At 38.2% G+C, this 24,675-nt stretch overlaps 2 protein-coding genes across 4 annotated transcripts in view; one reads left to right on the forward strand and one right to left on the reverse strand.

Annotated features, from left to right (window-relative positions):
• G3BP2 (G3BP stress granule assembly factor 2) overlaps nucleotides 1–5,262 on the reverse strand; it is an 81,082-nt gene extending 75,820 nt beyond the window's left edge. For both annotated transcript variants that reach the window (XM_053922347.2, XM_053922346.2), the window contains exon 1: nucleotides 5,100–5,262. The gene's annotated coding sequence lies outside the window, so the exon portion shown is untranslated. The remainder of the gene's footprint in view (nucleotides 1–5,099) is intronic.
• Nucleotides 5,263–5,400: 138 nt separating this feature from the next.
• The window catches only part of USO1 (USO1 vesicle transport factor), a 65,251-nt gene continuing 45,976 nt past the window's right edge, over nucleotides 5,401–24,675 (forward strand). The window contains exons 1-3 of one of the 2 annotated variants that reach the window (XM_024579412.3): nucleotides 5,401–5,699; nucleotides 20,357–20,443; nucleotides 20,518–20,582. In XM_024579412.3, coding sequence (XP_024435180.1) covers nucleotides 5,634–5,699; nucleotides 20,357–20,443; nucleotides 20,518–20,582 — 218 coding nt within the window. In that variant the 5' untranslated portion in view covers nucleotides 5,401–5,633. The remainder of the gene's footprint in view (nucleotides 5,700–20,356; nucleotides 20,444–20,517; nucleotides 20,583–24,675) is intronic. The other variant, XM_045185144.2, reaches the window with a different exon arrangement.

The following is a 24,675-nucleotide window of genomic DNA, read 5'->3' on the forward strand; positions in this document are numbered from 1 at the left end:
AGTGCCTTTTTCGCCACCTGTAAAATGGAACTGATAACACTACCTATCTCATAAGGTTGTTGTGAGGATTAAGTAAATTATTTTATGCGAAGTACTTTGAATAAATAGGGACTAGCACATATGAAGCACAAATATGTGTTCAATGCTATTATTATTGATTGGTTATGAATTTCAATTGCTGCTTCATCACTGACTTATTTTGCAATGTGTTGTTTGCTTAGTGCATAGTAATGCGTAACTATATCAACAATATTTTTGGACACCGATTTCCCAGTAACTAGTCTTTAAAAACCTGTTTGTGGAGTTTGTGGAACCAAGATGGCGGCGTAGGTAGACACACTGCGCCTCCTCGCACAACCAGAACTGACAGAGAATCGAACAGCAAGGGGGACCAACACCAAGGAAACAGAAAATAATCATTCATCCAGACTGGTAGGAGGGGCGGAGACGGCACTGGGGTGGAGAGGACTCGCGTGGCTGTGGCGGGACTGAGACTGGCGGAGTGTGGGACAAATGGCGCAGGCAGTCCGAGCACTAGCAGACCCTGCGGTCCCACATTTGCACAGATAAACCCAGAGGGCCGGACTCAGAGTGGCGGAGAGTGGGGCAGGCAGAGTGGCGGATAGCACATTGCGGCACCACATTCGCCCACAGATAAACCGGACGAACTGCGGGCAGAGAAGCAGACCGCTGCGCAACCCAGGGCTCCAGCTCGGGGAAATAAAGCCTCAAACCTCTGATTGAAAGCGCCCCTGGGGGTTGGGGCGGCAGGAGAGACTCCCAGCCTCACAGGAGAGGTTGTTGGAGAGACCCACAGGGGCCTAGAGTGTGCACAGGCCCAATTACTCGGGAACCAGCACCAGAGGGGCCCAGTTTGATTGTGGGTAGCGGAGTGAAAGACTGAAATCCGGAGGAGAGTGAAGCGGGCGCCATTGCTCCCTCTCGGCCCCGCCCCCACGTACAGCATCACAGCGCAGCGACCAGCATTACCCCGCCCCGGTGAACACCTAAGGCTCCGCCCCTTAAAGTAACAGACGCGCCAAGACAAACAAACAAAAAAAATGGCCCAAATGACAGAACACTTCAAAGCTCCAGAAAAAATACAACTAAGCGACGAAGAGATAGCCAACCTATCGGATGCACAGTTCAAAGCACTGGTTATCAATATGCTCACAGACTTGGTTGAATCTATTCGAAAAACAGATGAAAAAATGAAGCCTATGCTAACAGAAACAAAGGAAAATGTACAGGGAACCAATAGTGATGAGAAGGAAACTGGGACTCAAATCAATGGTATGGACCAGAAGGAAGAAACAAACATTCAACCAGAAAAGAATGAAGAAACAAGAACTTGGAAAAATGAGGAGAGGCTTAGGAACCTCCAGGACACCTTGAAACGTTCCAACATCCGAATTATAGGGGTGCCAGAAGGAGAAGAGGAAGAACAAAAAATTGAAAACTTATTTGAACAAATAATGGAGAACTTCCCCGATCTGGCAAAGGAAATAGACTTCCGGGAAGTCCAGGAAGCTCAGAGAGTCCCAAAGAAGCTGGACCCAAGGAGGAACACACCAAGGCACATCATAATTACATTACCCAAGATTAAACGCAAGGACCTACGTCCAAGATTACTATATCCAGCAAAGCTATCATTTAGAATGGAAGGGAGGATAAAGTGCTTCTCAGATAAGGTCAAGTTGAAGAGGCTCATCATCACCAAGCCCTTATTATATGAAATGTTAAAGGGAGTTACCTAAGAAAAAGATCAAAAATAGGAACAGTAAAAATGACACCAAACTCACAGTTATTAACGACCACACATAAAACAAAAACGAGAGCAACCTAGGCAAACAACTAGAACATGAGGGTTGTCAATAAGGGAGTGGGAGGGGGAGAGGGGGGTAAAGGTACAGAGAATAAGTAGCATAGATGATAGGTGGAAAATAGACAGGGGGAGGGTAAAAATAGTGTAGGAAATGTAGAAGCCAAAGAACTTATAAGTATGACCCATGGACATGAACTATGGGGGGGGAATGTGGGAGGGAGAGGGGTGGGCAGGATGGAGTGGAGTGGGGGGGGGAATGGGACAACTGTAATAGCATAATCAATAAATATATTTAAAAAAAAAAAAAAACCTGTATGTGGCTATTTGTAAGAGATTCACTTCAGATGGAAAGACACAGACAGAGTGAAAGTAAAGGGATGAAAAAAGGTATTTCCTGAAAATGAAATGAAAAAAAAAGCCTGTGGGTGACAAATACTTATCCCAGACAAAACAGACTTTAAAAACAAAGGCTATAAACAAAATAAATCAGGCTGAAAATTACATGTAAGATAAACTTTGAGTGTGGCTACTAGCACATGGAACTAATGGCGATCAGAGCTAAGAAGCCTACTAGGTTTTGGGAGAAATTACATAGTTGAACGTGCAATAAATAGCCTTTTACTTGGAAAAAAAATGTGTCCATCAATAGATGAATGGATAAAGAAGTGATGCATATATATAATGGAATGTGACTTAGCCATAAAAATGAAATCTTGTCATTGTTATTGTTGAGTTTGTTACGAGAAAATAAGAAAGGGTGGGGGAAATGGGCCACTGAAGTACGGGATAGTAAAGAAACAATTTAAAAAACGAATTTAAAACCAATGACTTTTGTTAGTTGCTCTGTTGTCAGGTTTGGTTTAGTAAAAGAAAAATCATTTTTATTTACCCAAGTTAAAATTTTGGATTATGTGTATTTTAATGATTCATGGCATTTGTATCCTAAGTGTTTAGATTTATGAAAGTCGGAAGTATAATGGTGTCAATCAGGCAGTCACAACTTTTTCATGTTTTTTTCTCCTTGATTTAAGAAATGGTTCTTAAGCATCTATAATAATAAAGGCATTATGCCAGATGATTAAAGAGTACAAACAGGAACAGGACACGGTCCCTAACTTTTCTCTATAAAATCAGTGGAGGTGAATTCACATGTAACCCCCTTTCTCTTAAATAAGGAGTCCATTTCATGGCTGCCCCATAGTGATGATGTCTCTGCTCCCCTTTCAGACCCCAAATGAGAGGCAGGTTAGCCACTGTACAGTCCCTTCCTCCTCTTGAGCCTAGAAGTAGCGGGCAGCTCCAGCCTTTCCCGGACATCAGGAGAAAGGCAAGACTGAGAGGTCAGGAAGAAATCTGGGGGCTCCACCCTCATCTCCTCTGCACCCAAATGTCCACTCCTCCTGCCCGTAGTCCTTCTTGCCCAGTGATACGGTTAAGGAAGAAAAGAGGTCAAATGAAGGGAAAACTCACTGTGACCTACTATACTCACCAAAACTTAAAACAAAGCAAGACATTTTGAAAAGTTCAGTGCCCTTAAACAATTTTGCTAAAATGTAAAAACACTGCTTTTTATTACCAAATAATACATGTAGTAGACATCCAATGAGCCCCACTCCATCTTAGAGCTTTATCCCTGATGATAGGGTAGAGTAGGGCACAGGGAAGAGGTCAGGAGAGGCTCGGAGAGGGCTGCCTGCCGCTTAGGGACTGGGTAAAGCTGTCTGCACACATTACTTGATAACAAAAAAGCTGAGCATTGGTTGGTTACTTTTTTTAGGATGCAACAAAGTGCCCCCATGGAAAATGTCTCATGCAAAATGTCAAGTGTCCAGTTTTAAAGCAGTGGACAATGTTTAATGCACAGTATTTTTGGCAGTATGACCCCACCATTACCCAAGTCATCCAGGCTTAACACCTTGACACTGTAAAAGGAACTTTTACCATAGCCTTTGCAATATGTGTTATCTACAAGTCTACCTTACAGATGAAAAAAGGACCTTCCTTCTCAGCATAATATTCACATATCTTTTAATGTTTTCTTCATTTATCCATCAATATCACCTCATATGTGATAGCGCTGAGGCACAGATACAATAATAAAAAACGTAATCCTGCCCTTAACATAAGCATTTATTGAGTTTACCACACATTAACAATTGCAAAGTGCAATATATAGATTTCAGGGAAAGCTTTCGAAGATGCCAGAGTTAAGTCTTAGGCAGGAGTTTCCTTGATGAAGAGGAGAGAGGGGAAAGACATACACCCAGAATATGTGAGGAAGGCAGGAGCGGTAAGGATAAGCAGGAGCCAGAACATAACAGGCTTGTATACCAAGCTAAGGAGTTTGGATTTTATTATGAAGAGAATGGGCAACCACCGGAGGGTTTTCATACGAGGGCTGTCATGGACAGATGTTTTGTCACTGCTAGGGAAGTCAGGGTTTTAATAATGACAAACTAGTTAGGCAGCTATTGCCATAATCTTGGTGAAAAATGATGACAACATAAACTATCTCAGAGGCAGAGAGAAGGGAGATGACAGGACCTATTGCAGGAATACTGTATTCTATAGACATGATAGAACTTGACTACTAGACATGTGGGGGTAAAATCCAGAGTGTGTCTTCCCAGGTTTCTCTGTCTAGTTTAGGCAATTATTTGGCTAGTGGTACTACTGATCGTGGCAGGGCACAGGAAGCACATTGATTTTTTTCTTTAAGGGAAGCTGGGGAATCTGAAACCTGTGGGGCATCCTTAGTGGAGAGGCATATGAATCAGTTGGCTAACCAGACCCTGCGCTTTTTATGCTCAAGAAATCTACAAGACTACTCCAGAACCGTATGTACCTGGCAATCTCATTTTGAAAAGAACAAGTCATACGATTTGAAAATACATTTTTCATGCTAAAAAACCACTGAAATGCAGAGGTTGAGAGTTAATAACAAAACATTATATTCTTAACTGTCAAACTTACACTACAGATCAGCGTATTTTCTCTAGTAAGCTAAATGCAGAGTTCGATTGGTTTCCTCCTCACATCACTTGGAAATAGTGTACCTGGTGTTCAGATCTAGAAATTCCTTTCAGCGGGTTTGAAGAGCAAGATCTGAAAAGTGCGCCCTCCTGTGGCAGTGGAATGAGGGGGTTCTAGCATCCTTTTTATCACCAAACAAAGCCCCGTAAAGAAATACAATTTAGGGGGATCCGAAGGCCACAACGCTCGTAGTGCTAACCGCAAAACCAAATGAACCCTCCCAGCGGCCGGGATTCCTTACCTGTCACGTCGGCCTAAGGAAAATTTCACTTTCGACTCAACAAAATACGACCCCAGATTTGACAGGTTGCAGGAAGTCCTGCTCGGCGACAACCGAAGAACCGGCAAGCCAAAACACACACACAATCGCGATCCTTTCCAGCCTGCGGGGCCGGGCTTCGACCACGTGGGTGATTAGGGTCAGCGAAAGCTATCTGCGAGGGGAGGGTGTAGGAGGCGTGTCCCGGCGAACGGAGGCGGTGCCTGGGCAGTGGGCGGGGCTTGGGCGGATCCGGGCAAGGGCCTCCTCTCGAGTGCTCTCTCCCTTTACCTTCGCCCTTCGAGCCGCCACGTAACGCCACGTATTCGCGCGTGCGCATCTCGACTGCTAGTGTTTCCGGGCTTAGGGGGCTGGAGCGGCCGCCGAGTAGGAGGTGGTGGTGACGGCGGCCGCAGAGTGTGAAGTGCAAGATCGAGGGTCAGTCCCTGCGGAGGGCAGGGGAAGTTATTCTTTCCTTTCCGAAGGGGCTGGTAGAGCCAGTCGCTCAACGGCAAGATGAATTTCCTCCGCGGGGTAATGGGGGGTCAAAGTGCCGGACCCCAGCACACAGAAGCCGAGACGGTGAGAGGAGCGGCCGGTCCGGGACTTGGGAAGGGTCCGGGCAGGAAGGGGGACGGAAGACTCCCGCGCCCCACCGTGGGGCCACATGCTGCCTCTCCCTTTGCCTCCTTTTTTCTCCTGAGACCCCCCGAGTTATTTCCTTACGCCCCCAGCACAGTCCCCACCGCGGCGGCTCGGCCCCGCTGACTGCAGCCGCGTCCCTAAGCTCCGCAGGCCTCCGCAGGAGGGTGGTCCGTGGATGGTACCTCCCGGGAAGGTATGATACAGGGCAGAGGTGGCCTGACCAGTCTCCCACGCCCCTGGAGGCCATGGGCCTCTCCCTTCTCTTTTGCGAGTGTCTCCACTGGCGGAGAAGAGCCTGAAGTCCTGCCCCCTCTCTCGCCGTCTGGAATGGGGCTTTGGGGAAGACTGGGTTTAAAACCCAGCTGTTAAGGAGAGCATGTGGCTAAGAATAAAAAGATAGTTTAGGGCACAGAGCCACCTGCTTCTGTCCCATCACCTGGAGGATGTTCTTCTGCCAGGTGTTACCAGTTCGGATCCCCGTTTTTCGGGCTTACGCAAATATATGACATTTGGAAACTACTTTGACGTTGTAGGGATCTTTAGCTCTCAAACTGCTTTGCAGGACACATCCCCCGCTTTCCCTTCCATTCACCCCATTTAGAAGTCTGAATTCGTGGTAACAGGATTTTCGGCATCACTTTAGAAGAATTCTTAGCCACTGAAAACAGTCTGATAGATGGTTCAGTTTTGGGTTTACGGTAAATTTTGTGACTTTTGGTTAGGGTCTATTAGAAGTAAGTGTGTATGACTTTTTAAAAATAAACATTTTATGTTAGGTCTACAGAAAAGTGACAAAGTATAACATTTTAAAGGCAAACTTTGGGTAGTATTCATACACATAACTGGAATGTCTATGAACAAAAATACCATGTTCTGTGTTACTGGGATCCTGAAGGGTAATAATAACTTTAATTGCCAAGCTCTTACCTTGTGCTAGGAACTGTGTTGAGTTCTTAAATCCACGTCTCCTTTAATCTCTAACCACCCTGTAAGATGGGTGATAGTATCCTCACTTTACAAATGAAAAATTGAGGTTGAGAGAGGTGAAGTAACTTGGCCAAGGTCACACTGCTAGTAACAGAGCCAGGGTTCAACCAAGGTTTGCTTTATTCAGAGCCTAGGCTTTATTGCTGGTGCCCATAGTTTAAATAAAAGTCATCTGGGAATTTTGTAAATTTATATAATAAAAGTAACCTCACAGATCTGGGTTAGAACGCTTTAAAGCAGAAATTTAAAGACAGTGAATCTTGTTTCCTTCATTTGAAAATCAGGAGATTTCACACACTAATATGCAACTGATAATTGGCTTCTCTTGTTAGTTCCCACATGGCTACAAGGTAACTTGCAGATTACCCTAGTCACAGCCCACCTCTTCAGCTTTTCTTTTTGTCCTTTATCTGTGATATTTTTGTTTGTTTGGGGCACTGACTTTTAAAGTGTGGTTTACTACAACTTGCTTTGGAATTAGACCTTGATTTGACTTCTTGTCTTCCGCCCCTAACTGGATTGGATGGGTAAAAGATGGCCAATGCCCTATATGTAAAAGAAAGAAAATGCCTGCTCTTATGGGTATAACAAGGATTAAGTGAAATAAGAAATAGAGCCTGACACTTACTGTGTGCTCAGTAAAGCGTAGTTTTTATTACATGTTTTTTTGGTGAGGAATACTCTTTTTTTGTTATAGTTAGAAGGTGGCATAAAATTGAGTATAGGATTTTAAAGCTGGAAGGCCCTTTGCAGCTCTTGCAGGTTGAACCCCCCTCAGTTTGCAAGTTAGGAGACTGAGGCCCAGGGCACCAGAACAGCTTGCACAGCACTGCAGAACTGAGACTGGGACACTTTGATCTTGCCATAGTGAATGGAACAACATACTTTCTATATCAGATTTCAAAACGAGTTTCATCCACATCAAACTTTTCACAGTTTAGAGTCAAAAACTTTTAAATGTTATTTCTCTTTTTTAATTTAGGTAGAAAAAGGCACTGATTCCTGATGATTAAAACCTCCTAATTCTTTGCTGGGTGCAAATTATTTTTACTAATTATAGTAAATGCTACTCATTTTTTCGAATGCTTGCACAGGCTTAGGCTTAATTTTCCATCTACCTTCCAACTAATGCCTTTTTAAAAGCTAGTTTTTTAAAAATCCCAAGACAGGTATTAACTAATTTGATGATAAATCATAGGGAAGTTTTTCCTTGGCAAGTCGTATCCCAAGGCGTGACAGTTGGCTAAAGTGCACAACAGTACGCAGAGTTAACATGCTGTTAGGGCATCTCTTTTTGGATCAGACTTTGATCAGCTGACTTAAAAAGCAAAAGGACTAACAGTATAGACAGCTGTACTTTCTTTTAATAAAAATCGAGTGTGTGTTTAAATTTAGACATAGTTTTGGTTTTGTCAAGCACATTTTATACCAGTGTCATAACTGGTATGTATTTTCTCTCTTCGCTCTCTTGCAATAAACGTCAGAGAATAATGATTTGTGTTTCATTACTTCTATATCCAACCAAAGATGTCTCATATTTTTAAGCAGTATCTGTTGAAAATGACATGGCTTTTTTAAAAAGTTAATCAGATTACTTATGGTGGTTCTAAAAAACTAGTATCACTTAAATTTTACATACCTTGGCATTACCAAAGTGTGTTCCAAAGAAAGTAAGTAGAGGTACTAGAAGAAATTTTGTTACCAAAGAAGTATGCTGTGTGATGATCAAAAATGAAACAAAAAACCCTAATATTTACGCAGGATTTATTAAACAAGCACTGTGTTATGTTTTCAAGTATTTTCAAGCTGGAATTATAAAATAAGTTGTGTTTGCCAAATTTACTTGACAAGATCCTTCCCTTCCCTACACCCCAGAAAACTTTGTGGATATAGTGTTCTGATGAACATACCTAGAGAAAAATTGTCCTAGAGGATATATTTTTACAGGAATACTACATTTTAGAAGTCCTTAATTATCATCAGCATTATGGAGTTCACGAAGTATTTCCCTTTGAATACCTAAAAGATAAAATAAGTCCTGATGCTTTAATGATTTAAGAAATAATGATAATTACCCTCAAATCTGATTATCTTTTAGGAGAGAATAGAAGAATTTCTTGTATAATTGTTAATAGCAAATACCATTTCTCTCTTTTTATTTATTTACCTCCTGTTATTTATACTACTTTGTTTGTTCCCTGTCATGGATATCAGACAAAAGGCACACTTATTTTTGATACCTCACGCAGAAGTGCCATAAACATTTTTTACATAAAAAGTTACCTTTAATTTGAAAACTTATGGTATTAGACTTTGAGATGCAGCATTTGTGATAGGTTATTTGGTAGGTAAGTTTCATTGTTATGCCTTGCTTACAAGGATGTCCTTTTGGAAAGCATCATTCATTTCTTAGAGAAAGCATGGAGAATAAATGAAGCAATGTATTACCTAGTTTGACTTACTGGTAATTGAAATGGAAATACGATGTGGTAGAGTCATTGTATTTATCTTCGGAGAGGCTGGTGTTTGACTTTGTAATGTTCCCACTTTTTTTAAATACAGATACCTATTTTATTTAAAAAGTTACAAACGGGTACATTGCAGGGTCATCTTAGAAACTAACAAGAATGAAATATATTGGAAAAATCTTACAAATCTTTATAGGTCATTGTGCAATGTTTGTACTTGTTATTTGAGATTTTTACCTTTCATTGATAGTTTACTGTACATTAGACCCGTGATAAAATCATGTACACTAGGCTACATGATTTTATTTGCAGAGCCCTAGTGCAGTGATTTGAACAACTCCTAAACAGATGCCGTAGTAAAGACTTCATGTATTGCATTTAATATTGATTTATTTTCCTAAGAAGCAACTTGATACGCAATCTGTTGAGGAAGCTAAAATAACTTTTGGTCCCTTATCTTAAAATGTGCCCACTTTTTAAAAAAATTATAATAATTCAGATAATCTGAAGATGACTGGCTTTTACTTTTTGCATGTGTGTGTCAAATCTCAGTTATGGAGTTCAATTTAAAACAAATTAAGTCTCTGGCCCTTTCTTATATCCTAAAACGGTAATATTTATTATTCCATTTAAACAATATAAATGAATTGACTGTTGGTTAACATGAATTGTTTTAGTCCTAGAGGAACCAGTCATGGATGGGAAAGTTCTCTCCAAGGAAGGTAAAACTATGTGTTAAGTTTCATAAAGGCAAAGTTATATCATCAAATAAGTTGGTATTAGGGCTTGATAAGTATTTGTTGAATAAATGACTGAGCCTCGACTAGGTAGCTCATTTGGTTAAGAGCATGGTCCTAATACACTAAGGTTGAGGGTTTGATTCCTGGACAGAGCACATACAAAAAGCAACCAGTGAATGCATAAATAAGTGGAACAACAAATAGATGTTTCTCTTTCTCTCTTTCCCTCTTCTCTCTCTCTAAAATCTATAAACAGAGTAAGTGACTGATTGGTTGAATTAGATCTCTTAAGTTAAAATTCCTGCCCTTCATTTTTACATGTCAAAAATGATATGTAACCGTATTTTTTGGAGTATAAGGCGCACTTCCCCCCACCAATTTGGGGGTGGGTGGGGGTGTGTCTTATAGTCCGAATGTAGCTTACCTGGCTCACGGGGCGGGTCCCCCCCATCTTCCTCTAAAACCTAGGTGCGTCTTATGGTCTGGTGGGTCTTATAGTCCAAAAATTATGGTAAATAGTTCCTGAATACTAAAAAAATATGTATTTCTATCAGGAATTGTACGAAAATACTGCAAACTACATTATGTCAGTACCTGTTAAATTTTTTTTTAAGATTTTACTTATTTTTAGTGTGAGTTTGAGAAGGGTGGGAAAGAGAGAGACAGGGAAACATGCATAATAACCTACACATAATGTTATACCCATTTTTTGATTAATAAGACTTCATTTTTTTTTAATTATACAAAGTAGCAAGTAATACTAGTAAAGTTTAAGTCCCTTTGACTACCTTCTCCAATTTTAGTTCTTTTTCAAAAAATAACCACTAAGTTGGGTATAAATCTTTTCAGACCTTTATGCATAATCATACATTTGTGCAATATGGAATTACATATTTGTATGAGGATATTTATCCCTTTTTTCATAAATGATACAGTGTTTATGGTTTTCTATAGCTTTTTCACTGATTGATATCTCTTAGAGAACTTTGCATGTTGAAACATGGAGCTACTTTATTAGAAATTATTTAAAATACCACATTTTTGTTATTTTTGTTAATTATACTAACTGTCTTCTAGTAGACTGTAAAAGCATCTTTATAAAAGATTCCACGTCTAATTCATCATTGTCTTTATCTCTCACAGCACTTTATACCTAGTTAGTATGATACGAGTTGGTTGAAGAGCTGCTATCTTTTTTTTTCTTTTTTAATCCTCACGTGAGGATATGTTTATTGATTTTAGAGAGAGGAAGTTGGGCAGGGGGAGAGAATAACATTGAGGTGAGAGAGAAACATTGATCTGTTGCCTCCCGCATGTGCCCTAGCTGGGGATCGAACCCACAACCTTTCGGTGTACAGGACAACACTCCAACTGAGCGACCCTGCCAGGGCTGGTTGAAGAACTGCTGTCTCTTGAGTTTTCCTTGTTATCCCTTTCCAGTATGTCTAAATAAAACTAACTCTGGATTAAATTTTATTCAAAAATACCTTTTTCTCTTTAAAACTGCTTTTTGTTAATACAAAATATTCTGTTGCTTAATGCAAGAGTCACAGACTCAAATTTTAACACTGTCATTTGGGTAACGTCGTTGCTCAATGAATCAGGTTGGGTTAGAGAATAGAGCAGAGGTCTGGGATGAAACTGGAGCCTGCTTATCCTGATTTGAGAGTGTAGCTAGTGCTCAAATCCAGCCAGTTGCCTCCAGGAATGTAGGCCCAGAGATAAAATTTAACCAAGTGATTAAGCACTCAGGCTTGGAATGCCATCCCACCACTTGCTAGTTTTGTGAACTTGGACAAGTCACCCACTGTGACTGTTTCTCAGGTCTAAAATGCAGATAGTAAAATAGTGTCTATCAAATAGGGATTTTTTTTTTTTAAAGGTTAATAGAATTAAAAATATAAAGAACTTCAGAACACAGCTGGCCACATAATAAGTGCTGTATATTCCAGATTTTAATGATTCTTAGATGCACATTTGCATTTAAAGATATCTAAAATCAGGTTGTATCTTGTCATTATAATTGGCACTATTTCTTTGTTTTTGGTGATACATTAAAAAATGGTGGATCTTATAATTGATGGCTTCTTATGAAATACAGTGTGAGCTATTACTTATCAAGCTGATTTTTTTCAGCAAAAGGTGGAAATCGTTACATGAAATCTTTAGATTTTGCAATGTTGGCTTAAAAATTATTTTAAACACTGCATTACCATGTTTCCCTACTTACCAAAAATATCTTGCAGTCCATGTTGCAACAGGTACTCAGACCAGCATTTCTCTGCATGGGAAGCAGTGTAGGATGGTAGAAAAAATGTGGGCCTTGGAGTGAAAGATCTGAAGACCGGTTAGAATCTGAATTGTGCCACCAAATAGGCAGTGTGTTTTTCGGTTCATTGCTTATTTATTCTTTTTTAAAAAATGTTTTGTTGTTTGTGCTATTACAATTGTCCCATTCCCCCCCCTTCGCCACCCTCCACCCAGCGCGCCCCCCTCATTGCTTATTTCTGAGCCTAATTTCATATTCTGTAAAGTTTATTAGTTTAGATATTGGGTTAGCTGCTGGAACTGAGGCCAGAAAACAGAGGTCTAACCAAGACAAAAGTCAGGCTTTCTCCACTAAACAGCTAGTTAGAAGGCTGTCCCCAGGGTAGGATAGTTCTGCTCTCAGTGGAGTCCAGGCACCTAGGTGCTGCTTTTTACATTGCCCTGCCATCCCTAGGATGCTGCCCTTACGTGAATTGTTAAAGATGCCTCCTTGAACCAGATGCAGGCTCCAGGCTAAGGGAATGAGAAAGGAATGAAGAACAATTAGCTTCCTTGTAAGAACATGACCTGGAAGTCACTGCCTACATACAAGGAAAGCTTGGAAAGTAGTCTGGGTGGACAGCCATGTGCCAGCTAAAACATGTACAGTTCTAATCACTAAAAGAAAGAGAGCATGGAAAAAGAGGCACAACTGTACTACATTGAGTTGGTTTTTCACGTAAGGAATAAATGAAATAATGGTCTTGAGATCTACAGTTTCTGAATGTAAGTTAAACATACTTGTGTGCTGCAAAATTTTTTCTCATTAAACACCAACTGAAAAATATAGATCTGTGTTTGGCCTAAACACTAAGTGTTTGTAATGTTTGGAATATGTATAATATGTTTTTCTTTCATTTTGGCTTCAATTGTCTGTAAAGAGTAGCAACATAGCACTTTGTTATGGAGAAATCACTTACTCAGAAGCTTCAACCATCGGGAATATCATCAGGAGGTAATAAGGCTTTCACCTCCTGATAGCAAAGCAGAAGTTGCCGAGTTTATGTACTCAATCTTGATTTCAAACCCAAGTAATTTTTGGTTGTAGCCATATTACTATCTTGCTTAATTATCATATTTCTTAGTAACAAACCAAAATCTTCAAAATGTAAGTGATCTGTCAGAAACATAAATGATGGAAATGGCAGCCACAACCTAATAGAATAGAAGAATGATACAAAAAAGTCATAAGAATCTTGGTAATAATGAAGTTCATTAATATTTGAGTATTTGTAGGTACCAGGTACTATGCAGAAACTTTTATATTCATCACTTCATTTAACACCTAAAATATCCCTATATATGATATTGGCAAGGACTTAGGTTTAAATCTAAGAAAGCTTATAAAATTCAGTTCTTTGTTTAAGAAGACAGAGAAACTTGTAATTAGTTTTAGGTTACTATCAGATATCACTAAAATGAAAAGACCATTTTGGTACCTGACAGAAGGTATCTGAGATAGCTCAATCATGATTCTGGATAAGTAAGCTGTATTCAATTTTGACTCTCATTGGTTTCCAGTATGGTTGACTGATTTGAGTTTAATTGTCTTAAGTCACTAGAGAGAAAGTTCTGATGAAAATCCCCAGTTGGGAAGAATATGTACTTGACAATAACACCCAAGTTAATAGATAAATTGCATTTTTGTATTTGTAAAAATAGTCTCAATACATACCCAAACTTGAGAATGAATGGATTTTATTTCTGTAAGTATAAATAGTACACTTTAAATCATGATTAATTTTAATATATTTAAGATACATTTTTTTTTTAATCCTCACCCAAGGACATGCTTATTGATTTGAGAAGGGAAGGAGAGAGGGAGGGGAGAGAAACATCCATGTGAGAGAGAAACATCAATCAGTCCCTAGTCGGGACCAAACCCACAACCTAGGCATGTGTCCTGACTGGGAATTGAACCAGTGAGCTTTCAGTTTGTAGGATGACACTCCAACCCGCTAAGCCACACTGGCCAGGGAAGAACCCTTACCTTAAAAAAAAAAAAAAAAAGTGATCAATCATCATTCCCAGAAACAACAGGCATTTAAAATTGTTATGAAAGGAAATGTTCATATTTGCCTGTGCAACCTCCTGTGGCCAGAGACCATAGCTCTATTTTGGGTAGCAGAAGAACAAAGATACATGTGTAGTCAATGTGTTTGAGTAATAACTGGATTATAATCTTAAAACTTTGTGCTTTATCGTATAAGCAACAAGGAGACAATTGAAGATATTTTTATTATAGTAGTTTATTTTTATCAATGCAGAGCTGATTTTATATTGTTTTGATCAATGGAGTGGGAATAGCATCTTTGGGAGTGTGGGCGTGGATGGAATAGGGGTGAGCAATGGGGGAAAAGGCAGGACAACTGTAACCGAACAATAAATTTTTTTTAGAAAAGGATAGTTTCAGACAAAAAAATAGCAGTACAGAACCTGTAACACAGTAGTTCATTTTAGCTGTCGTGTAACAATTATACTTAAAACTAACACTGTCTCTACCTTCGACACTCTACTAATATTCTCATGGGTAGAAATAACTGGAATTTTAACTTCCAATGGATTCTCAGTCCTATACTCTGCCATGAAACTAAGCCCAAATAAAAGGTTTTAAAATAAATAAATAAATAATAAATAAAAGATGGATTTAGTCATGAAAATATCATAGAAATTCCAATAAAATGTAAACCATTTCACTTCATTTCATTATTGCTCTTTTCTGCTTATAAAGGTAATACTGTTATTATCATAATTCAAATATCAGAAGTAATGTAGAAAATGAACATCTCCAGCTAGCCTTTTTTTTAAAGATTTTATTTATTTATTTTTAGAGAGAGAGGAGGGGAGGGGAGGGAGAAAGATAGGGAGAGAAACATCAATGTGTGGTTGCCTCTCACTGAGGACCTGCCACCCAGTCATGTGCCCCAGCCCAGAATCGAACTGATGACCCTTTGATTTTCAGGCTGGCGCTCAATCCACTGAGCCATACTAGTCAGGGCACTGTGGTGCATAATCTTAATTTTTTCAATATATATTCTAGTGGGTTGTTATCAATACAGTTTTAAACCCAAATGAGCTTATGATAAGCATAGTATTTATAGTTTTCTTTTTTCTGTGAATATATCTTGAACATCTCTTGTTAGTATACACGGATCTGCTTCATTAAACTCAATCAGCTGTATAGTGTACAGGCGGGTTTACTGCTGTGAGTACACAAAACAGTTTATTCCTGTATTATTTACTAATTATTGTATAATTTTTTATAAAAACAATTGTATACCTACTTTTGCCCCCTCCTGTGTGTGTACCATGTGTTAGTTCACTGCTCTCTGACTGAGAGATTAACCTTCAGATTTTTTAATTAAGTAAACAGTAAAAATTTACTGCTCACAGTTCTGGAGGCTGGAAATCTGAGATCAGGGTACCGGCACAGTTGAATTAGGACCTTCTTCCATATAGCAGACTTATTATATCCTTACAGGGTAGACGGCAGGTTTCCTTTTTAGCTATTAAAAATGTTGCTACAAAGAATATTCTTGGATATAATATGATGTAGTTGTGGTGTACATATTACATTTAATATGATGTAAATTCCCAGAAGTAGGAATGCCTGGCTGAAAGGGTATGAACATTTTAAGTTGTAATGTTTTTGTCAAATTGCCACTTTTTTAGGTTACCTACCTTCTGAGAGGATATAAGCAGGTTCACTAATTTATATCTTTGTCCTGGGTAGTTCTATTATACAATTTTTAAAGATTATTTAATTAATTTATTTATTTAAAATATTTTATTTATTTATTTTTAGAGAAGGGAAGGAAGGGAGAGAAACACCAATGTGCAGGAGGAACACTGATTGGTTGGTTGCCTCTCACTCACCCCTAACCGGGGTACCTGGCCAGCAACCCAGGCATGTGCCCTGATTGGGGTTCAAACTGGTAGCCTTTCAGTTCATAGGCCAGTGTTCAACCCACTGAGCCACACCAGCCAGGGCTATTATAGAAATTTTATTGAAACATACAGAAACGTACACATGTCATATGTGTAAACCTCAACCTGAACATACCCAGATAACCATCACCCAGATCAAGGAACAGAACGTTGCTAGCACCGTTGAAGTCCCGGTTGTGCTTCATTCAGTCACTGCCAGCCCCCATGAGTAATCCCTGTCCTGACTTCTAATAGCATAGATTACTTTTGCCTGATTTTTATTTTATAAAAATGGAATCATTTGGTATGTGCCACTATTATTTTAATTTTGTGAGTCTGTTAGATAAAAATAACCTCATTGCCATTTTATTTATCTTCATAATAACTGAGATTACTGTCTTTGTGTATATTTCAAAGCTTTTTAAAAAAAAAACTAACAGTACTACCCTGGCTGTGCAGCTCAGTTGGTTAGAGCATCTTCCCAATCCAGGGGTATCCACACTTTTGGTGTCTCTGTGCCACACTGGAAGAAGAGTTGTCTTTGGCCATACATTAAATACATTGTGGCACATAACCAAAAAAAAATTCATAATGTTTTAAGTAAATTTATGATTTTGTGTTGGGCCACATTCATAGCCATCGTGGGTTGCATGCAGCCTGCAGGTTGGACACCCCAGTGTGAGTACACCAAGCTTGCAGGTTCGATCCCTGGTCAGGGCACATGCAAGAATTAATCAATGAATGCATGAATAAGTGGAATAACAAATTAATGGTTATCTCTTCCTCTCTCCCGCCCTCTCTCTCTCTCTCAAAGCAATAACTAAATTTTAAAATTTATTTTAAAAATTTTAAATATAAAACTAACAATGCTTAAATGTTAGTTTTCAAAAGAAATGACTGAAAATAAAAGCAAAGCAAACACTGCCCCAGCCATTGTGACTCGGTTGGGTGTTGTCCTGCAAACCGAGAAGTCTCTGGTTGATGTGCACATGGCCTGGGTTGCAGGTTCAGTCCCTGGTCGGGACATGTACAGATGGCAACCAATCAGCTACAAACTACCTGGAAAAAAAAATTAAAGATGTACAAGACCCAAGTAGAGGAAATTACAGTCATGCTTATTAGGAGAACTATTTTGGCCTAAGAAATTTTTTAACCCGGGTAACGAGGTTTATGTTTGCAAAAGATAATTAGGTAGTTTTTCTAATGGTAAAAGAAATTATACTAGGAAAATTATCAACCAGTTATTTCATAAAGAGAAAGCTGTATTATTTCCAACTTGGAAAATCGGTATAATTATTATGAAAGTAAATACAGCTTAAGGTAAGAATAATCTCTAAATGAGAGCACTTAGAATGAATAAAATAAAGTAAAGCTAGGCTTGGTCATCATTCTGTATCTGCTGTATGAAGAAATGCAAATCAGCATGGTAAAGACTTAGAAGTCCTGCAGTGCAGAAACCTATTTAATTTTGTATAACCTTGTGTTTCCCACTGCTTCTGTGGTCACAGAAAATCTATTATCTTCTGGGACACTAGAAATCTGCAGAACATAATGTGGAAAACACTATTAATTCAGATACATTTGGTGCAAAAATTTGAGTGATATGCCAAAATCTAATATATAGAATCTTAGGAAGAACTGTCATTAAAGAATGAATAACAACCTCTAATAAAATAGTAACTGAGTGTTAGCACTATAAAGGACCTGAGTGTAGTGGTTTTAAAAACTGTTCTTTATCAGATGTTTTCCAAATATTTTCATCCAGTCTGTGGCTTTTCATTCTCTTAACAGTATCTTTTTAAGAGCAGAAGTGATAAAGTTCAATTTATTATGTTTTTCTTTCACGGATTGTTTTCTCAATATATATCTGAGAAATATTGCCTAATTAAAGGTCACAAAGATTTTCTCCTATGCTTGCTTCTAGAAGTTTTATAGCCTTAAGTTTCCCAATTTTTTAAAATTTTAATTTATTGATTGATTGTTTTTGAAATCTTTGTTGTATTTTTTTTTTCCATTACCGTTAGGAGGTTCCAGAAGATGGGTATGGGGGCTGCTATACCCATCTTTCACCTCCACCCACCCCTACCCCCCAGCAATCAACGCACTGTTGTCCATGTCCATGAGTCCTTTTCCTTTTTTGCTCAATCCCACCACCCCCTAACCTCCACCACCAGAGCTGTCAGCCTGCTCTCTATCTGTGAGTCTGTCTATATTTTGCTTGTTAATTCAGTTTGTTCATAGGTTCCACATATGAGTGAAATCATATGGTATTTGTCCTTCTCTGATGGGCTCATTTCACTTAGCATAATGTTCTCCAGGTCCATCCATGCTCTTGAAAAGGGTAAATTATCTCCTTTTTTACAGCCAAGTAGCATTCCATTGTGTAAATGTCCCATAGTTTTATCCACTCATGTACTGATGGACACTTGGGCTGCTTGCATATTTTGGCAATTACAAATAATGCTACAATGAACATAGGGGTGCTTATGTTCTTTCGAATTAGTTTTTCCAGTTTCTTTGGATAAAGTCCCAGAAGTGGAATTGTTGGGTCATAAAGCAGTTTCATTTTTTAATTTTTTGAGGTATCTCCATACTGCTTTCCACAGTGGCTGCACCAATCTGCATTCCTACCAACAGTACAAATGGGTTCCCCTTGCTTCACGACCATGTCAGCACTTGTTGTTTGTTGATTTATTGATAATAACCATTCTGACAGGTGTGAGGAAATATCTCATTGTGGTTTTAATGTGCATTTCTCTGATGATTAGTGACGTTGGGCATCTTTTCATATGTCTGTTGGCCATCTGTATATTCTCTTTGGAGAAATGTCTATTCAGGCCCTTTGCCCATTTTTTAATTGGATTATTTTTTGGTGTTGAGTTTTATAAATTCTTTATAAATTTTGGATATTGATCTCTTATCAGATGTATTGGCGAATATGTTCTCCCGTTCAGTGACTTTTCTTTTTATTTTATTAATGTTTCCTTTGCTGCGCAAAAACCTTTTAGCTTGAGGTAGTCCCATTTGTTTGTTTTTTCTTTTGTTTAATTGCCTGAGGAGATATATCAGAAAAAAATGTTGCTATAAGCAATGTCCAAGATGTTACTGCCTGTGTTTTCTTCTAGGATTTTTATGGTTTTGTGTCTAATATTTAAGTCTCTAATCCATTTTGAGTTTATTCTTGTGTGTGATGTAAGAATGTGGTCTAGTTTCATTTTTCTGCACGTATCTGTCCACTTTTCCCAACACCATTTATTGAATAAACTACCTTCAGCCCATTGTATGTTTGCTTCCTCTGTCAAATATTAAGTGACTATAAAGGCGTGGGTTTATTTCTGGGCTCTCTATTATGTTCCATTGATCTATCTGTGTGTCTGTCTCCAATTTTTTTAAATGAAAATTGACACACACAGTTTGGTACTTTTCCTTCAGTAGGGTCACAATTTACATATAGTTTTACAACTTGCTTTTCTTCACTGTTTATTAAACCATAGTATTTTCCTGTCAGTTCAGTTAATACTTTTGAGTAGCTGCATAGTATTCCACCACAGAATGTACCACAGTTTAGTTTTTCTTTTGCTGAACAGTTAAGTTCTTTTCAGTCTTTTCCTATTGTAAATAATGCTTGAGTTTTATTTTAAAATTTAATTTGACTGTTAATTCTTATAAATTTATTAAAGCTTTTATAATAGAAATTTTCATTCCTTGTAGATTATGAAGTGCACTCAAAACCAAAACAATTTTATATACAGTTCTGACTTGTTCAAATGTAGGGTGATTTTATGATGTAAACAATTATTGTTTACAAGTTTTAAAAATAACTTTCCATCTTCTACCATAACCCTAATGGATTATGCTCTCCTCTTTGTTCATAAGCATGTTTAGAGAACTCTGGTTCTACTAATGTTTTCTCAATTTACGTGACATTTTACCTGACTTCTCTTCCACCAGTTTCATTTTTCAAGTCTTTGTGAAAAATGTTTCATCTCTGTAATGAGATTATAATATTACCCAGTTATTTAGATTTATGTAAGATCACTTTCATGACATTCCATTTGTTGATTTTTTTTTTTTAAATATGGTGGTATAAATTTGGGGAAAACTTCATGTATCTTTTTTTGGTTTTTTTCTGTTCTGTTAATGCTATTTCATTTTTCCATGACAGATTCAAAAGCTTTGTGACAGAGTAGCTTCATCTACTTTACTCGATGATCGAAGAAATGCTGTGCGTGCTCTCAAATCGTTATCTAAGGTCTGTAACATATTATTAGTTACTAAGTTCATTAAGTTGGATATTAGTTTCTTTAACATTTTTCTTTTGTGCAGAAATATCGCTTGGAAGTGGGTAGTCAAGCTATGGAACATCTCATCCGCGTGTTACAAACAGATCGGTAAGTCTCTTCCATGATTTTCCTCCCTAATTTGTCTTGAAATTTTAATTAATTTGTTTTAGAGTCTCTAGTCAGGGAATGATGGACATATTACAGCTATTAATTATTATTTTTAGTTGTCATTTCAATAAATATGCATTGGTGCACACCACTGTGCTAAGTAAGCAAGCATTAGGACAATCTCAACCCTCAGGGGCTGAAAACTTTCCATTATATGAAAATGGAATGAAGTATCTGCTAATTAAAAGATTAAGATCTTGGGTTCGAATGGGCAAATGGATGTTTTGATATTCACTTAAATATACTATGACGTACTATTCCATAATGTGTACATATTGTGATATATCAGTTATCCAGATTTGCTTTTTTAGAAAAATAAACTATACTAATAGAGAGGAGTGTTAAATCTGAACAGAAAGATCACTCAACCTATTTTTAGCTCTTTCAGTTTCTCTTTAAGAGATATCTGCATCTTTGGTTTTAATTAATGACTAATTATAGATACCTTTCAAATTTTACCTCTACTTAAATGTATCTTACAAGCTTTAGGTAGTCAGTGGACATTTTTACCACATCAGAATCTCTCCTAAGTATCTCAGATTCAAAATGTTCAAAAGTTAATTTATCTTTGGTTACCCTTCTTATAATTGCCTTCCCTCCAACCCCTGCATCCTCTTCAACTTCCTTTTGACCCAGGGTTCATCCCAGTTGATAGCACCTCCCATTCAAGGAACAGACTGGGAACTTTTGCCGAAATGGTCCATCTTCTTAACCCATTATGCCCATCAAGACCAAAAAACAGCTGGAATCCATGAATTTCTCTTAATTTCCTTTCTGGTCTTAATTCTGGCTCTCTCTCAGTCGCTTAAATAATTTTCATAGCTTCTTTATTGGTTATCTTGCTGCATAGCAAATTACCTCAAAACTTAGTGGCTCAAAATAGTATCTCACAGTTTCTGTGGGCCAGGCATTAAGAAGTGGCTTAGCGAGGTGATTCTGGCTCAGGGTCTCTCACGAGGTTTCAGTCAAGATGACAGCTAGGAATGCAGTCTAAGAAGGCTTGACCGGGCCTGGAAGATATAATTGCAGGATGGCCCATTCACATTACTATTCGCAGGAGGCCTCAGTACCTCACCATTTCTCTTTGCAGGGCTGTTTGGGCATCCTCCTGATATGGCAGTTGGATTCTCCAAGAGCAAGGGATCTTAGAGAGAACTAAAGGAGAGCCACAGTGCCTTTTAGGACTTAGTCCCAAAAGTCACATAACATCAGTCCCACCACATTGTATCTCATTTGTTAGAAAAAAGTTAATAAATACAGCCTGTACTTAACGAGGAGGAGAATTAGTTTCCATCTTTTGAAAGGAGGTATATTAAAGAGTTTTTGGAAATAGTTTAAAACCACCACCAACCTTCAAACTGTATTCTTTGCTTTTGATCTCTTTGACCTTGCACTTACTCTGTATATTGCAAAAATTATGTCTAATATGTTAATCTTCTATCACTCACCTATTTAATGCATTTCACCAGCTCACTGCAATGTGAAGTCCAAGTTTCTCAAAGCATAGCATATAAGCTTTTTAAAGATTTTAATACTGCCTGTCTGTCTAACTCAGGGGTGTCAAACTCATTTTCACCGGGGGCCACATCAGCCTTGCAGTTGCCTTCAGAGGGCCCAAATGTAATTTTAGGACTGTATAAATGTAACTACCCTTAACAGTTAATCGAGAGCTCAGCGCTGCCGCTGGGTAAAAACAAGGTGGAGGGCCAGATTCGGCCCTCAGGCCTTGTGTTTGCCACCTGTGGTCTAACCTAATAGCCTCTTTTTCAATTATATTTCAGCAATGCGCAGCTGATTGTTCATGCCAGTTAGAACCTTTTCTCCACAGAAAGTGTAACCCATATTGGTTCCCTTTTCAAAGCCAACTAATTCTAATGCATTTGAGTAAATGCATTGGATGTGTCAGGACTGTCTGTGTTATTAAGACCAAAGTGGGTAACTGGCAGGCAGAATAATGCCCCGCCCCCAAAGATGTTCACATCATAATCGCCACAGCCTATGAATGTTACCCTAGATGGCAAGAGGAACTTTGCATATATGACTAAATTAAGGACTGGGATATGGGGAGATTGTGTTGCATTATCCAGGTAGGCCCAGTGTATGTAGTCACAGTGCTCCTTAAAAGTGGAAGAGGAGTGCAGCGGAGGTCAGAATGAGGTGATGTGAGATGATCTCCACCTGATTTTGCTGGCTTCAAGATGAAGGAAGCCAGCTTGTAGAGCTGTAAAAGGCAAGGAACTGGGTTTTCCCCTCAAGCCTACAGAAAGGAGGGAAGCCCTGCTGAGAGTCCGGTAAGACCCATTTCAGACTTCTGACTTCTGTAACTATAAGGTGACATATTTGTATTGTTTACACCACAAAGTTTGTGGTAATTTGTTATAGCATCAAAACTAATATATGAATAACTAAGTTAGTTATCTTTTAAACAATATTCCAAGTTAGAGAAAATGGATCCTATTTCAAAAAACCTTTAGTATGATGATTATATAGGCATATAATCTTTCTTTTTCATTCCCTGTATCTTTATTCCATGTATCATGTTCTCACTGAGTCTTAGAAAGTTAGTAATGAAATGACGATTCTCAATATGAAAAATAGAATGCTACCTTTTATATAAAGTAGCATTTATTGTCATTTTTAGTGCACAGCAGAAAATAAATGTGCAGATACTTTTGATGTATAGGTTAAGAAATACATTTTTAAAAACATTTATTTCACATTTACTGTGTGCGAGGCACTGTGCTTAGAAATAGGTATACCATACAGTGTTGTGCATGTATGAACTACTAATTGTGTCATGTTAAAGGTGGCTGCCTCACAGAGAGCTGTGTCTCCTTTCTTGGCGTGGCTTAAAACTCTTGCGGGTCCATGCATGTGCTTCCCTACAGCCACCTTGAGAGGAGCTACTTATTCTCCTAAGTCCCATATTCAGGGCTGAACATTGTCTGATTCTTACTGATGTTTCCAAAGCACTACATCTCAATAGTTTTTTTTAACTGAGATATAATTTATATACATAAAGTTCACCTTTTCTAAATGTACATATCAGTGGGTTTAGTATCTTCACAAATTTGTGCAACTGTCATTACTATCTAATTCCAGATCATTTACATCACTTCAGAAGAAATCAGTTCTCCATTAGTTGTCATTCTCTATTCCTTCATTCCCCTCCCAGTGCCTGGCAACTACTAATCTACTTTGTTTGTATAGATTTGAGTATCTTGGACATTTTATATAGATGGAATCAAACAATACGTGGCTTTCCTGTTGGGCTTCTTAATGTAATATATCAAGATTTATCCATGTTGTAACATATTAGTATTTTACTTTTTAAGATTTTTTTTTTTAGATAGAGGGGAAGGTAAGGAGAAAGAGAGGGAGGGAAACATCAGTGTGTGATTGCCTCTCACCCGCCCCCTACTGGGGACCTGGCCCTCAACTCAGGGATATACCTGATTCTCATATATGATCAGTTACTTTCTGCACAAATGACAGCTAGGATTTTTGTAGGGATATGTGAATCTGTAAATCAAGTCAGAGTATATTACCATCTTAACAATATTATACCTTTCTATCCATGAACACAATGTCTTTTCACTTATTTGATTTTGGGGTTTTTATATTGACCGTGCACCTTCAACTTTGCTGAATTTATTTATTAGTTCAAATAGTTTTTTAGTGGATTTTATAGGATTTTCTATGTATAAGAATGTCATTTGTGATTAGGTGTAGTTTTACTTCTACTTTCCAATCCGTGCGCCTTTTGTTTCCTTGTCTTTGCCCAATGGCTGTAGTTAGAACCTACAGTTCACTGGTGGGTGGAGGTGGGGAGAGGGGATGTCTCTGTCTTGTTCTTGATCTTACAGGTAAAACATTCAGTTTTTCACCATTGCATTTTCATAGATTCCCTTTGTCATTTCAAAGAAGTTCCCTTCTATTCCTAGTTTCTCAAAAGGTTTTTAAAAGAAGTCCCTCAAAATTTCTCAAAAACAAAATGATAAATGATGATAATTTTAAAAACCTACTTTATTTG

This window comes from Desmodus rotundus, chromosome 4 (genome assembly GCF_022682495.2).
Source record: "Desmodus rotundus isolate HL8 chromosome 4, HLdesRot8A.1, whole genome shotgun sequence".
NCBI classification, from domain to species: Eukaryota; Metazoa; Chordata; class Mammalia; order Chiroptera; family Phyllostomidae; genus Desmodus; species Desmodus rotundus.